This window comes from Nyctereutes procyonoides, unplaced genomic scaffold, assembly GCF_905146905.1.
Source record: "Nyctereutes procyonoides isolate TBG_1078 unplaced genomic scaffold, NYPRO_anot_genome, whole genome shotgun sequence".
In the NCBI taxonomy this organism is placed as follows: domain Eukaryota; kingdom Metazoa; phylum Chordata; class Mammalia; order Carnivora; family Canidae; genus Nyctereutes; species Nyctereutes procyonoides.
The window spans coordinates 56,946,671-56,963,603 of NW_026575135.1; the positions used below are offsets into that span (position 1 = coordinate 56,946,671).

At 36.4% G+C, this 16,933-nt stretch overlaps 1 protein-coding gene across 1 annotated transcript in view; it reads left to right on the forward strand.

Annotated features, from left to right (window-relative positions):
- FBN2 (fibrillin 2) overlaps nucleotides 1–16,933 on the forward strand; it is a 239,567-nt gene that overhangs the window by 119,328 nt on the left and 103,306 nt on the right. Inside the window, exons 9-11 of the mRNA XM_055302348.1 lie at nucleotides 10,210–10,362; nucleotides 12,032–12,259; nucleotides 13,239–13,376. Coding sequence (XP_055158323.1) covers nucleotides 10,210–10,362; nucleotides 12,032–12,259; nucleotides 13,239–13,376 — 519 coding nt within the window. The remainder of the gene's footprint in view (nucleotides 1–10,209; nucleotides 10,363–12,031; nucleotides 12,260–13,238; nucleotides 13,377–16,933) is intronic.

Sequence of the window (16,933 nt, forward strand, 5' to 3'; positions counted from 1 at the left end):
ATTTAACACAAATACTTCCAAATTATTTCTTTATATTTGATTTTTAAAAATTTCTAAATATTTATTTAGTCAAAAAAAATTGTCTTCACTTTTCCTTTTGCATTGAAAAGCAGGCATATTCTTCATTATATTCCGATAATCATGATTAAGACTCCCAGTGATTTATGGAGGTTGTTTTTCTTTGCTGTCAGATATTTGGTTTACCATGAAATTATAATAATAAGTTCTCTTTATCCCTTGCCTGTCTCTATAAAGTTCTAAGTCTTGACCTGGACATTCAAAGCCCTTTAGAGCCTGGTACCAGCCTGTGTTCAAGACTCGTTGCTAATGATTTGCCACCTCACCCTCACATTTCTGTTACTATTCTGCATGACCATACTACCATGCCTTTGCCCACAACATCCTCTCTTCTAAAGCATCTTGATTTCCTGACTCATCCTCCTTGTCACCAATTAGATATTCCATTTCCTTCTTGGGCAAAATTGATCAGCCCACCCATAATATTTTTCATTTTCTTCATTTCTGGTTTTATCACATTGTATGGATACTTGTGCTTTATTGGTTGGCCGTACCGTATGCTCCATTGATCCTAATTTATACTGTTCCCTCAGAGCCTTACGTGGTGGTTGTAGAGAAGTTCGAGCTCAGTAAATCTCTTAGAAATGAATGGGCAAACCAACAAATGGATGAAGTAGATGATGTTGAATGTGAGAATTTTGTGTTGGTTAATAACTGCTTTGTATCATTTGGCATCCTGCTGGACATGATGTGGTTGCCCCTGAGTTATAGTCCAGAGTACTTCCAAGATAAGAGTCTGCTTGAACTTTTGTGGTACATATGAATCCTCATTCATTCCAAGGTCAACATCCTGACCCAGGAACAAAAGAGATCCCCTAAGGAGGGAAGAGTGACTCTCCACAATTATAAAACCACTGTTAAAATTAGGCAGCTTAAAATTTCTTTGAATAACTGTGTTACATTTGGAATAAGTATGTGTTTTCCAAACAAATCTAACATTTTAATGTGTCAGAGATCTTTGATTTTGATTTTTTAAATCTGAGTCTATTTTCTTACACTGAATTTATGATTGAATTATGTATATCATTGATATGTCCATGTTATTTATTTGTAACTATATATATATATATATATATATATATATATATATATATATACACTAACAGTAATTAATTGGATGGACTCAAAACTTTTTCTTGAGTATGAAACTGTACGTTATCTGCCCTTCTGTTCTGAGAGTGACATACGCTGATTGCTGCCCCAATTTCTTATTCTAGTTAACAAAAATATCCAAAAATATATCACATTATAAAGCACTAATAAGGGGGCACCTGGGTGGCTCAGTAGTTGGGTGTCTGCCTTTGGCTCAGGTCGTGATCCCAGGATCCGGGTTCCAGTCCTGCGTTGGGCTCCCTGCAGGGAATCTGCTTCTCCCTCTGCCTGTGTCTCTGCCTCTCTCTCTCTCTCTTTCTTTCTTGCTCTCTCTCTCTCTCTCATGAATAAATAAATAAAATCTTTTAAAAAAATAAAGCACCAATAAACCACCTCTTTTCTTTTATGTGTAGGAAAACAATTTCATATGGCAGAAGAATTGAGTTGGGCATTTTAATTTTAATCTAGGATATTCTCATTTTATTGAATATAAAAGTCAAATGCAAAAAAAAAGTCAAATGCCTAATGTAGTTTTATCTAGGATGTTTTATCAAGTTTTTTTTTTTAATATCCAGGACAGAGCTTTCTTTGCAACATAGAATACTAACACATGTCAGTTCTAAAAAGAGGAGAAACCTGCCTAATAATCATTTTCTTAGAAGCATTTGTAATAGAACAATGTAATGACTCTTATGTCATTTTGGAACCTCTGGCATTATTAGTACCTAATTTCCACATTGTAATACAGTCAGAGAAAATGACTAGCAGACAGCAATGAGTAATTAGTAAACTGATTAGAGCAGTGAGAAAATTCTGTATGCAAGATGATATGCTTGCTGATGTGAACCCAAAGCCAGTGGGGACCCCTAAGCAGAGAGACTTGAAAGTATCAGCAGCAACGCCAGCAAAATTCAGGAAATGAGAGTAAGCACGTAGAAAATCTTGTGGCCACAACATTCTAGGACATTTTCTTGAGCCTTACAGAAGTTTCAGTGCACAATATTGTCTTAGAGTATTCTTAAGCAAACAAACCCTGAATACATAATGTGAAAAAATAATAGTAGAAAACGTTTGAGGCCATGAGTCATTAAGTGCTAAATCATTTTGTAGGTGGGTGCTATGAGTCAAAGCGTCTTAAGGAAATGGCTACTGATGTAGGCTTTGGCACACAGGTAGTTAGTTGCTGCACAAAGGGAGCAGGACAGTGCCCAGCAAGAAGAAAGCCATGAGCAAGACTACAGATGCAGAAAGTGTCTGAGGGGCTCCAGAGAGGGTGTGAAGAGTTTATCTGACTGAGAAGGAGAGCTGAGGGAGGAAATAGTTAGAGACCAAACAAGAAAGATGGTTGAACTTAAGATTCTGTTGCTAAGATTCTTAACTTCTCTGCTGAGAAGTTTCAGATCAATTCTGAAGGCACTGAGAGTCCATCAAGATTTTCAAGCAAGTCAGAGACCATAGATGAAAATCAATGGGGGAAAGAACTTGCTGTTATTACTGCAGTTGTTTGTGTGGCGACTGGTGTTGGTCACGTGTGTATGGTATTTGCAACAAAACACTTGAGGGATAACCCCAAATCCCTAAAAATGTTTAACTGAAGGGAGAAGGGGAGACAGGGATGTAGTAGTACACTACGTAGTGTTTTACTTTTAACTTCAGCATCACGTACACCTCATCTGGTGGAACAGGGATACTAGTTTTAATTAAGAACAAAAGTCCTAGAAAGAAAAGGTTGGATGGTAAGGAAAAAAACACTTCACAATTTTAAAGTAAGAAATAATCCTAGGAGCCACAGTACTCCTGTTTCTTTAATTGTTCCCAGTTCTAGTTAGTCTTGTGTAATAGAAACATGAAAGCCTACATGGAAGTATTTTAGGAATAGCAGGAATCTGCAGAATTCATCAGGGGGAACTGAGTTTGGCTCCAGACCATCACAGAGGCAGGTGCAATCCTCTGGGATCAGGGGATGAAGCCTGAGACAATGGCTGCCATTTATCCAACTCCTAGGATCACTAGAATTCTAACCTGAGCTAACCTTACCCGTGTTTTCCGGCTGAATCCTTCATTTCCAATGAGCAAAACTCATTCAACAGGAGATCTCTTTATTTTGAGGTACAATCCCCAGCTTTTACAAGGTTTTCATCACATCGTCTAATTAACCATTAGTTCTCAAATCAAACTTAGAGTAAATGTCAAGCCATGAGGAAACTCTGATAAGCATTCCATTATTTTGCCTCAAGATACATTTATATTGGGATCCCTGGGTGGCACAGCGGTTTGGCGCTTGCCTTTGGCCCAGGGCGCGATCCTGGAGACCCGGGATCGAATCCCACGTCAGGCTCCCGGTGCATGGAGCCTGCTTCTCCCTCTGCCTATGTCTCTGCCTCTCTCTCTCTCACTGTGTGACTATCATAAATAAATAAAAATTAAAAAAAAAAATAAAAGGTTTTTAAAAAAAAAAAAAAGATACATTTATATTTTAATCAGAGAAGATGAATTGCTTCCTCCTTCACAGTGGGGCTTTAAACGAGACTTCATGTAAACCTTGTTCAGGAATGTAGTGAGGGTGATAGATTGTTAGAAAAATAGACTTGTTTTCATTACTTCTGACATATCAGTCCAGCAGTTAAACATACACCAAGCATCAGAAGGATTTGTCCTTATTGTGAAATAAATATGCCTCATCTGCCTTTGCCCTGAATAATTCCCTATTTCAAGGGATGGTGTGCCTAGACAGCTCTCATTTCTATCAGGTGCCTTTTTTTCATTCCAGACATTCTTCCCTGTGACATGTTTTCAACAAAGTGCTTTCTTGGGACCATGCAGTTTTTGTATGCAAACAAAAGAGTCACTGCTTTGTGTCAAAATGTATTTTGGGGGAGACCTTAACTATGATGCATCAAATTGATCTGTTTCTTATCCTAGTATGTTTTTGATACACAGGATTGGAAGTAGATGGTCTACCTCCCTGATATTACTAGGAGAAACTAATTGTAGAATTTATGAAAAAAAGTTATGATTTATTTTCTAAGCCTCTCTTTCTGCTCTCTACTCTCTCACAAATGACATGGTTTCCTCCAATATGTATCTTAGGGACTGACCAGAGATTTTTGAACTGTGTAGAACAGTGGTTATTTATACTTAGTGAATTTGAAGACCACTCTTTGATATAGAAGGATTTTTTTTTTTGATCCACACAGGGTGATAATTCAGTATCTTTGAGACATTGCATAATGGAAAAGCAACTGGGTATTTAGTAATACATTTAAGTGAATTTGTATTTTATTGGTCAAAATGCAGTCTCCATATATGGGAATCACAGTAGTGCCTTCATATGGTGAGGCATTATATACTACTTGCATTGCATGTTCAATGTAAACACAGATTTGTGGACTTCTCACAATATTATTGCAGACTCCCGTAGTTTGGGACTGGTATAGATTCCTCATGATCCCTGATGAGCACCTACTCATTTTTATACATACTACCTTATTTCCAGTTTTTGGCCTACGAGTTGTTTAAAGTGTATAGGGTTTCCCTCGTTTGCAAATTTTCCCATGCTTGAAAAAAGATGTATTTTCTCCCATTGTTGAAAAGATATATCCTTTAGATCAAACTTGTTTCCTGTGCTATTCACGTTTTTTTTCTTTATTTACTGAATTTTGTCTACCATATCTATCAGTTACTGAAAGGGTTGTCTGAATATCCCACCATAATAGTGAATTCTCAGTTTCTTCATGTGGCTCTTCACACTTTTGTTTCTCTATTTTGCTGTTATGTTACCAAATGATGAATATTTAAAGTATTATATTTTCCTGATAAATTGAGCCTTTTTTCCAATATGTATTGACTCTCTAAAATTCTTTACTTTTCGGGATGCCTGGGTGGCTCAGTGGTTGAGCATCTGCCTTCGGCTCAGGTTGTGATCCTGGATCTGTGATCAAGTCCCGCATCGGGCTCCCTGTGAGGAGCCTACTTCTCCCTTTGCCTGTGTCTCTGCTTCTCTCTCTCAGTCTGTGTCTCTAATGAATAAATAAGTAAATCTTAAAAAAAAATCTTTACTTTTCTCCTTGGTCTGTTTCTAAATACTGTTTGTCGATTTTATCTCATTATCATGCTTCACATTTTTGTGAGTGGGTGTTAGTGGGTTTAAATATATGCCTGCTGTGTATTTTTTCCTCAGTCTTTCTTCTTCCTTAGGTTGTAAATGTATCTCCTCCAATCTAAATCTAAAATTTTTTGAAGTTTTTTCAGTCAGAAAATCTTTGTCTTTTAGGTTGAGCTTTAAATCCATTTGTATTTGTTATAGTAACCAATATGTTTTTATTTTGGTTACCTTCTTTGTGCTTTCCACTTTTTTTTTCTTTGTTACTTTTTTCCTGTATCTCTCTCTCTCTCTCTCTCTCTTTTTATTTTTGGTTCTCTCTCCTCCCCCACACTCTGATTTTTAAACTTTATTGTTTAGAAATTATATACTTCCGTGGTTTTAGTGGTCATCCTAGTATTTTAAGGTTCATATGTAGCTTAAAGCCAAAAATTATCTGGATTTTGCTCATATCTAAACAATAAAAGAGTATTGAAATGCTCACACTTTGCCCCCTCCCAACTTAAAAAAAAAAAAAAACTCTAGCCAGTTGCCACTTTGTATTTGCAACAAATTAATCATTATCATTGTTTTGTGGTATTTTAGTGCTTGTTTATACATACCCATATATATATAACTATTTTTCCTCATTATTCCTTCGTATATTTCAAACCTTCTGTTTGGAATCATCTTTTGCCTAAAGAATCTTTTCTACTGTGCATCTGGGTGACTCAGTTGGTAAGGCATCCACTCTTGATCTCAGCTCAGATCTTCAAGCTCTGCATCGGGCTCTATGCCCAGCATGGAGCCCACTTAAATTAAAAAAAAAAAAAAAAAAGAACCCGTTCTAAAATTTCCTTTAGCAAGAATATTTTGGTAGAAAATTCTTTCTTTTTTGTATGTGTTCCTGAAAATCACATTAATTTTCCCTCTGGAAAGATGACTTCTTGGGATACAGAATTTTAGACTGACAGCTATTTTATCATAGTGTACAGAAGGGACAGTATTCCATTGCTGCTATTAAGAGGCCAGTGATTGGTTTAAATGTTCCTTAATAGGTAATCTGTGTCTCTTTCTAGCCATTTTTAACGTCCTCATTTTTTCTTTGTTTGTCTGCAGTTTCACCATGATGTACTGAGCTCTGGATATTTTAAAAAAATTTTCCCACTTTAGATTTATTGGATTTCATAGATCTGAGATTGTCTTGCAACATTGTTAGAAAGTTCTAAGCTAGTATCTATTGAATATTGCCTCTCCCTCAACCTGCTTTATTACTTCTTTCTAGTACCCTTACTAGATGTATGTTACCTTCTCATGCTCACCTCCATATTTCTTAACCTGTTTTAAAAGAATATTTTCCATCTCTTGTCTCTCTGAACTACACTGAAGATGAATTATTCAGATATATTTTCAAGGTAACTAATTCTCTTTTCATCCATATGTAGTATACCATTTGATATATCCACTAAACATTTTTTCAGTTATGATGGTTTTCATTTACAGTGTTTCACTGAATTTCTTTAAGTCTCTTCTTTCATGCTTTATGGATTCTATTTACCTGTTCATATTTGTCTATTTTAATTGTCTTAAGCATATTAAATATCATTTAGTTCTAATTAATATCCAATGAATTGTTATTAAAAATAATTACAAATTGTCAAAATCAGTCTGACCATTCTATATTTGATATCTGATGTTTATCAGCTGCTTTTGTTCTGGAACCTTGTTTCTTTATGTGTTATATATTTACTCATTTATTTAGCCATTTATGTATTTTCTTCTTAGCCACTCCTCTATTTTTGGGGACTTGTCTATGGGAATTCTTTGAGACCTGTGTAATATTAGTTTCTCATTGGTCCTGTTTTGCTTTTGCCAATTGCTTGGCATCCCTGAGAGTCCTCTATGTAGTATAATCTTCCTTTGAAGTTTTTCAGACCACAAACCTACTATCAATTGAGACATCGAAGCTCTCTGTTTAAGGAAGAACTTGTGGTTAAAGATTCTTAGGAGAGATTTCTTTTTTATTTTTTTATCTCCACTCAGTCCTGAGGTGTAAAGACAGGCAAGTCTCTAAGCTGCCCACCTGTGTACAGGATAGCTTTGTACAAAGGATTACTTATAGTTCTTTGGGGCCTGTAGTTGATGAGAGAGTTTCCTATTAAGTTTTGTGTTGGATTTGTTATCTTGTATACTCTAGCAGCCCTGTGGAAGTATCAAGGCTGAAGTTCAAAGTTTCCAGAGCTTTGCAGAAGCTCTAAATCTGAAATCTAGATGTGTGCTTACCTCTTAAGATTCCCATTTTCGGGACGCCTGGGTGGCTCAGTGACTGTCTGCCTTTGGCTCAGGGCATGATCCCAGGGTCCTGGGATCAAATTTCATATTAGGCTCCTCACAGGGAGTCTGCTTCTCCCTCTGCCTATGTTTCTGTCTCTCTCTGTGTATCTCTCATGAATAAATAAATAAATAAAATCTTTTTTTTAAAAAAGATTCCTATTTTCACTTCATTGTGAGTCTATGTTTTCCCTTTCTTTCATGACAGTTGGGTAATGTACTTTTGAAAATATTTTTTCAAATTTTATGCAGGATGTTCCAGTTGGGAGGGACATTCAGGGTAGCTGATCCACCATTCTGCTGGAAAAGAACAAATACTGTTTTATTTAATTCTGCCACTAACCCTGTTCCATGAGGAAGAAGAGTTAAATATAGCTACAAAATCAATTAGTAAGATTTCAAGGCAAGACCTAAATCTTCTGATTCAAGGATGGGGTTTGTTTTGTTTTGTTTTGTTTTGTTTTTGTTTTTTCTCAAATTCATTGGTACAACCTCCTCCTTGTAGGAGAATTAAAGAGAGAAACACATTCAACCCACTTTGTAATACTGAGTGTGTTTTGTAACCACAATTATTGTTGAGTTCAGAACTTTCTTATCTACATTCACATCCTATTCTTGAGGAATGTAGCAACTGAGTAAATTTAGGAATATGATACTTGGGGTTTCTGGAATAAATATTCCAGAACTTATTTTCCTGCCTCATTTTTGGGCACAGAAATCTACCTGTGAACTTATTCCCAGTGACAGTCTGTCCAAGCCCAGCTTGTGAGGTTTATGAAATGTCTGTGGTGCTTTCAAGTATGCATGCATGCTTCAAATTTAGTACTTCACTTTTGGGCATACTAGGTTTCTTTTGGGAAATGAAAGGCGGTGTTCTGATTCTTACAGGGAGTACCTTAAAGCCAATTCGCTTATTGAACAACAGCTTAGAAGCAACCTGGATGTACTACAGACCATTTGAGAAAATAAAATACTTATTTTAAACCCTGTATCCTGTATAAAAAATAGACTTTACCTATTAATGGAATTTTTTAATAGTTTCATCTACATTATTGATATGCAGCTCCTGATTGTTGCAGTACATATTTATTATTGCAGTCATAGACAAAACTTCTGCAAAGCTTCTTGATGAAAGTTGAATAATATATATTGCTTACAATAAAGGCAATTTTAGTTTAAGCCCATAAGGCTTACAGATGATATTAGTATTTTATACTTTTGGAACTTTGCATTTTATGTTCTCTTTTGGTGATGTCTTTCACCCTTTATCTACTGTTATGATCCATTCTCTACCCTGCTGCTAGGGTGATGTTTATTATAGTCATGTTTGATCATATTACCACTCTACACCCAATGCTGCAAGATAATCCACAACCTTCTTACCATAGCATCTTTCCAGGCCCCATGGTTACAACTTGGTCCTCACCTTACTTTACTTGTCTTTACCATTTGCATAACCCATTGCCCCTAATTCTTGAAAGTATCTTATCCAGCCTCACAGCTTATAACTGCATGAGTACAGAGGTCATTCATAGGTATACATCTTCAACCTAACCATTCCTCTGGGTTCTAGGTTCCTATATTCAACATCTCAAATGTAAAAGATTTTAAAGAGAAGCCTTGTGCTAAATCTCCTAATCTTGCTTTTTCCTCTTTTCTTCCCATCTCAGCTGTCTTAAGTCAAAAACTTAGGAAATTTCCAAGGCTCTCTTTCTCTCATACCGCACTCCCAAGCAAGTTCCCCCTGGGCTGTGCCTTCAGAATATGTCTGCCCTCTGACCACTCTCATCATTGTCACCACTGCCACCATCATCCAAGCCACCATTATCCCTTACTGATTACCTTCAGTGGCATTCCTGCACTCACTACAGTCAACAGGCCAAGAGATCTTTAAAAAGTAAACCATTATCTATCCTCTAATTGAAAGGATCCAGTGACTTGTATAGCACTCCACATAAAATCCAAAAATCCTTCTCTAATGATCTTACAAGATTATACATGATCTTGCCCTCTGAACTCAGTCATCTGCACTCCCTTTTGTGTTCCTTCTCTGGCCACATTGGCCCCTTGATTTTACACACATCAGGCCCATCCCTGCTTCTTCTTTGAACTTCTCTTCCTTCAGATAACTGAGTGGTTCATGCCTCACATTATGCAGGTCTCTGCTCAGATGTCTCAGAGGAGCTGTTTGTGATCAACTGTCTAGAATAGCAACTATATCAGGTATTTGGTTAACAAACAACCATAAACTCTCAGTGGCAAACAATACTATGCACCTGCAGGTCAGCTGGGGATTGGATAATCTAGGGAGGGATTGGATTCTTGCTTTCCTTCAAGCTCTGGGCCTGTCTGGGCTTGGCTTCTCAATGTAATATGAGCATATATCTGCTTCATGCCTTTCCTTTCTATATCCCGGGGGTACAGCATGGAATAAGTGTTCAGTGAATGTGCAATCAGTAAATAAGTGAATAAATGAACAAATGTCATAGAAACTAAGAGAATAAATAGGTATAATAGAGGTAAGTAGAATAATCCCCTTCACTTAGCATCTTCTGATATGTAAAATAATTGACGCCAGACCCTGAAATAATTCTGCCTTGCCTTCTGTTTTCTTCCCACATGTTCAGATCAGAGAACAGGTACATGTTTCTCGGGCCTGGTGAATGGTCGCTGTGCACAAGAGCTCCCGGGCAGAATGACGAAAATGCAATGCTGCTGTGAGCCTGGCCGCTGCTGGGGTGTTGGAACCATTCCTGAGGCCTGTCCTGTCAGAGGCTCTGGTGAGCAGCTGAGTGCTAGTCCCTCAGGACAGGTGGTGGTAGGAAAATTAGCAATGCTTGTGTACTTTGCTGTCCTCCTTGAAGTCAAGTCATATGTGTATTCCTTTTATGGTCTTCAGTGTGACTGAGCTGTTTCTGTGAGGGACAGGGCTGCATTGTTTATTTGTATCAATTTTGATTTTATCTACTTTATTAATATCAGAAAAATTCCTGAAACCTGATTATGGCTTGTCTTGATACAAATATCTTTAAAAAATTATTTTGAACATCAGTATTTCAGTTCAGTTTTAAAATCTCCTGATCTTCCATTTCAGAGCTTTGAGTTTATTCAAATACATTAATTTATATTTTATTTTAGGTGTGTCCTTAATTTCTAATATCCCAATCCTTGAAGATATTTCCCCTTTTTAATGACCTGAATGTTAAGAATATAAGGGTAGGAGGATACCTCTCATTCACTTTGCTGTATTAACTAACCGTATAGCTGGGCCATATCAAGAAATTAGGATAAATGAGAAGTAGCTCCTCTTATTAATGTGATACAAATGATAAATTGAGGATTAAAGTTTATCAATCATGTAAAGGCATATCAATATGTTTTGTCATATTGTCTTTATGTTAAATTATGGTATTATGAAAATAAACTTTTTGAACTATGCTTATCAAGATATGTATCTATATGTACTGTTACGGAGAAAAAGATAAAAGCCCATTCTTTCAAAATTTCTAAGCTATAAAATATCAAAATTGAGTAATAAAAGCTTTAAAAATGCACCATTAATGTATAGTATACAATTTTGGAAATTTATAGTCTTACTAGAAATATATAACAGTAATGTTAATACTGAAACAATTGCTTAACTTAAATAATTTTCATTTCTACTGACATGATGTTCTAATTCTGAGAACCAATGAGGAAATAAGGAGCTTGCTTCTTTTCTCTAAGTTTTGATACTTTGACAAATAAGGAGCAGATTGAAAAGCTAACTAAACACTGTTTTCTGTTAAAGTCTACATACTAACACCATAAAACAAAGAAAGGAGATGGGAAAAATCTATAGGTATGATACTGAGGACTTTACAAATAAAACCAAATCTACAGAATGAATTACTGAGTGCTTTAATTTTCATACACTTAAGTAAATTTCTTGCATTCATAGTTCCATCTGGAATTTTACGAGTGGCACTTGGGTACATGAAATCAAAATGCACATACAGACAAGTCTTTGCTTATGCAACTCAGTTAAAATATGGCAAATAGGGGCAGCCCTGGTGGCTCAGTGGTTTAGTGCCGCCTTTAGCCCAGAATGTGATCCTGGAGACCCGGGATTGAGTCCCATGTCAGGCTCCCTGCATGCAGTCTGCTTCTCCCTCTGCCTGTGTCTCTGCCTCTCTTTGTCTCTGTGTCTCTCATAAGTAAATGAATCAAATCTTTTAAAAAAAATAAAATGTGGCAAATAGATTTTCATTTTTTCTTCCCTGAAATATATCTATACCTTTTCCTGCACCTGCTAGCCTTGAAAACCTGGATCAAGATATAATACCTTACTTCCTTACTTAATCAGATCAAATAATATAGATAAGCCAAAATGTTCTTACAGTATACAGATTGATTTTATCATATAGAAGGCCATGCATCTGTGTTTACCCGGCTTTTCTTTTCTTCTAGAGGAATATCGCAGACTTTGCATGGATGGACTTCCGATAGGAGGCATTCCAGGGAGTGCTGGTTCCAGACCTGGAGGCACTGGGGGGAATGGCTTTGCCCCAAGTGGCAATGGCTATGGCCCAGGAGGGACAGGCTTCATCCCCATCCCTGGAGGCAATGGCTTTTCACCTGGAGTTGGGGGAGCTGGTGTAGGGGCCGGGGGACAGGGGCCCATAATCACTGGACTAAGTGAGTGTTCGCTTTTTGTGTAGATTCTTTAGTTTTCTGCCTTAAGTGATATTATGATACCTAACCTTTTTTTTTTCCAAAAGGTGTGTGAGTGTGTGTGTGTGTTAAAACCCCTTTCAGGTTCTAAAATATAAAGTAGTAGTAAAAAATTCTTAGGAAAATATTATTTTTCTGTTCCATAAACTTTCTAAATTGGAGAAAAGAAGAGTGACCCTCTTTGAAAATAAAGATGAGAGCATGGTCATACTCCAGTCCAGATGACGCCATTAAAGAGCATGTTTTTGGTTCCAGTGTATTTCATTTGGCTGTTTGGAGTTGCCCTATTCATACACCCCTTGAATTATTTTCCAGAACCATTTCTCAACTGAGATAAACTGAACAAGTCTTGCTCTGTGCCTATCCAAATATTTTAATGAAATATCTTTCTTTTCCTCACCCTTTTTTTTTTTGTTGAATAACTTGGGCTTCAGGCCAGAACTGGCATTGGTGTACTTGACATTTAAGTTCGTTCTTTTTATAAGAACTGCTCTTGCTAATAATATTTAATGATGTCCTACAGTGTTATGTTTATTCTTTTTGGCATATAGCCTATTTGCTATATCTGAATATTCAGCACAGTTACAAAAGAAAGAAAAAGAAAGAGAAAGAAAGAAAGAAAGAAAGAAAGAAAGAAAGAAAGAAAGAAAGAAAGAGAGAGAGAAATGGAGAGCATTCAAATGTACAGTAGAACATTGCTGAAATTTTGAAAAGACATCATTATGGGCACAGTTTCCAGATGTATAACTTAACAAATGCACATTACAACCATGTGTCTCAGGAATTGTTTTTGGATCCTCAACATTCAAGTTTTAATAAAATAGAGAGTAATGTGAGCCTTTGATATGTACACCTAATGAACAGACCTTTTAAAAATTCAACTTTAATAAAAGTGCTGCATGTTGTAATGCTGAAATACCATTTTTGCTTTGATTTTCTGTAGCTATTCTGAACCAGACAATAGATATCTGTAAACACCATGCTAATCTCTGTTTAAATGGGCGTTGCATACCTACTGTGTCTAGCTACCGATGTGAATGCAACATGGGATATAAGCAGGATTCAAACGGGGATTGCATAGGTAAGCTCGTGAAAATCCTTCATTTTTTCATAGCTTTAAGACTGTAGAGACAAATTAGAGTGAAAATCATTTTAAAAGAAAGTCTTCTGAAGCAAAGCTAATTTCCAAGCTGTGTCTCCTGTGTGCACCTCCTGCTCAAATAACCCCCTTTATGAATCTCTCAGTTTTTCCTGACCTGTATATTATGATTTCTGTGTCTGCCTCCCTTTCTCCTTCCTTCTTAGCTGAGCAGCACTAGGTATATGGTGGTCATTACCATGCTGAGGAAGGTACAGATTGGGATGAGATAGGTGAGGAGTCAACATGCCCCAGGTGAGGGACCTGTTGAATGTTAGGTATTGCGTTATAAAGGTCTAAAGCTAAGAGGAGTGTTCAGAACTGCAGTTATAGATCAAGGCTTCTGTGATGTACAAGTGGCTGTTAGAACTTTGAGGGTGAGTATTATCACCCAGGCTGAACCACAGCAAGAGTGGAAAGATAATAGTAGTACTGTGACTAGAACCCTTTGCCACAGCGACAGAGTCCCACTAAAGAAAATTTCCTGATACCATTGATGAGATAGCAAAATAATTCCAGGAAGCATTATGTCACTGAAGCTATGCAAGGATACCCTTTGAAAAGTAGTGACAAGTGTGAAATGTGGCAGAAAAATCAAAAATAATGAGGGCCGAAAAAGCTATTGGATTTTATGATGAAGAGGGTTTTGATGACCTCTTGAGAGCAGTTTTAGTTTAGGAGTAGTTTAGCAAATGATAATGTATATGCTTTTTAATTAGCATAACCCTAAATACCTGATTTGGATTCGGGTTTTCTGTCATATATATGAATAGGAACAGAGAGTATCAAATTTTGCCAGGATAAACTGAAAAGCTTTAAGTGTACTATGATTATGAAGGAAAATGTGAGCCAAATATGTTTAGGAAAAACTAATCATTCTAAACTACATACAGTTGAGAATGATTAAGTAACCTTTAACTCACGATCCTTGCAGTTACACAGGTTTTGCACTGCACAACTATAAAGGGACCATTCACATAATGGTCACATTTATATATAAATGTCACACCCCAGGGTTATTTAGGGTATAACCCTATGCAGCAGCCCTGGCTTATCTGATACTACTGGATGTTTGTTTAAGTGATAGACCGGGGTGGGTGGGGAGTGGAATACCATGAAATATGGATATATTTATTATTATGTGACTTGAAATTGACTTTCCTACCAGAAAACATGATTATAAGTATACAATATATAAAATATCTTCTCTCATACATACATACATATAAAATTACAGTGTATCAAACTGAAATTTGATTCTTTTATTATTATTAATATTTGCATTCATATGTCACTTCATGATGCACTAACCAGTAAATAAAAGTAGGCCAAAAGTTTAATCTTTTCTGCAAAATAGCCAAAGACCACCATTTATTTCATATAAGCATCCACGTGTGCTTTTTTCTACCTAATAAAACAACTGTACTCTGGGGGATTTTGTGAACCATTGATATAAAATGAACTATCTTTAAGGATCACAAATTTTGTTTCTGGAGTCATTCTTCCAACCAGCTTCCTCAACAAGGGTTCCTTTAGCAAATTTAGTCCTGCAGAAAGTGATTTCAGTAACCATTTTTTCAATTTTCCCAAGGGTGATGCACAGGTAGTATAACTCCAGATGCAGAGGATGTGAGCTAATCACATAAAGTGAATGTCCAAAGGTAATAATAGGTCCTTATTTTTCTGAAACTCATGTGAGAAGGGCTGCTACAGATGCTTTCATAAACTGTCTAAAGTAGCATTGGGATTACATGTCTGTACAGTTAATGTGTTAATATATCTTAAATTCGTGTATTTTACCCAAGCAGTGTTACAAACAGTTGCATTCTAGATTGATCTCATGCTCCTGTCCTGCAAAGTTAAAACCCAAGTGAAGTTTAGGTTTATTTATTATTTATTTAGATTTATTTATTTATTTCAGAGGTTGTGGGAAAGAGAGAGTGAGTGAACAGGGGAGAGAGGCAGAAGGAAAGGGAGAGAAAGTCTCAAGCTGACTCTGAGCTAAGCCTGAAGCCTAATGTGGTGCTTAATCCCATGACCCCGAGATCACGACCTTAGCTGAAACCAAGAGTCGGTTGCTTTAATTGATGGAGTCATCCAGATGCCCCAGTTTTTAGTATTTTTAATTCAGTACTCTGTATAAGTTTGAGGTTATAAATAATAAGGTTAGGATATCAGAAAAAGTTAAGAGGATATAAGTTATCTAGTGTTTTAATTTATAGGAGCCCAAGATAAGAGTGGTAACTAATTTGTACTGCCTAGAGGAATAACAAATTGCCCCTGCTGTTTGGGAACTTGTGTTAGATACTGATGAAGTGTCATAACGTGAAAAGATAATAACTCTATTAAAGGTTCACAGACAAAGAAAATAAAATCACATCCATTTTGCTATTATAAGAAGTAGTCCTGAGACCTAAAAATGTTCTATTTACTCACCATGTTTTTCTCTCCTTTTCCTGCTATCAAATGTATTTCTGCAACTCTTTTATATCTACATAAGACAAACAACTGTTAGCAATAGGATTTGACTCAATTCACATCATTCTGTTTTGGGATAGTAAGAAATAATTCCTGTTTCTTTTGGGCCAGAGGTAATCTTAGAGCCCTTGCCAATTAAGTGTTGGCTAAATTGGAATATAAAATACTTGAAAAGTATTATTATTCTTTATTATGATTTCTATTATTAGTAGCATTTTATAAGAATACTATCCTTACGCCAACACCCAACAGTATCTGAGAATGTAACCGTTTTGATAATCAACCTCTTTCAATTATTTCACTTATTTTAGGAGTTTAAAAATCCTGTGAATTTTGCTTAAGAATACTCAGTCCCAATAGGAAGAAACTAAAGTGCACAGACTGTAATGTTTAAGTACTCCCATTCCTCTACACAAGGCAAAACAAAGGTGATCATTTAGAAGTACTAGGCTGTGACACCTCAGAATCAGGAGCCATGAAATGTACATTTCATAACATGACAGTGGTTATTTGTGATTAGTCTACAACTTAAAATCTTACAGTAATCACCCAAAACAAATGGGATTCGAAAGTCATGTATTTTAAACGCACTAATAGTTTTTTGGTGAGTGTTTTCACTTCTAAAGAAGAAATAAGTCAGTGAACTACTCTATCTCTCTGTCACCCTTGGTGTGATCTCTAAGGGGCTAAGGAAATAGAAATGAATTATGACTGTAATGGCAAAATAATTAGCAGAGCTGCCCTAGCACTGAGAGGCCTTGGAAACAGGTTCTCAAGGAAGGAAAAGGCCCTGAAAAGTAACCTGGCTTCCTGGAAAGTTTACCTCAAGAGAGGGGGTTGGGTGCATGGTGTCATGTTCTTCACTAGAATTGAGTTTTACAGTGAACAGCTTTACAAGCAAGCTTCTGAAACATGTTTTTAGTTGTTGCATTTCAATATTACCAGAGAATTTAAGTCACTTTCAACTGCAAACTCAAGGTGATAATTACTATTCGAAAGTCCAAAGTATACTTTATATGCTT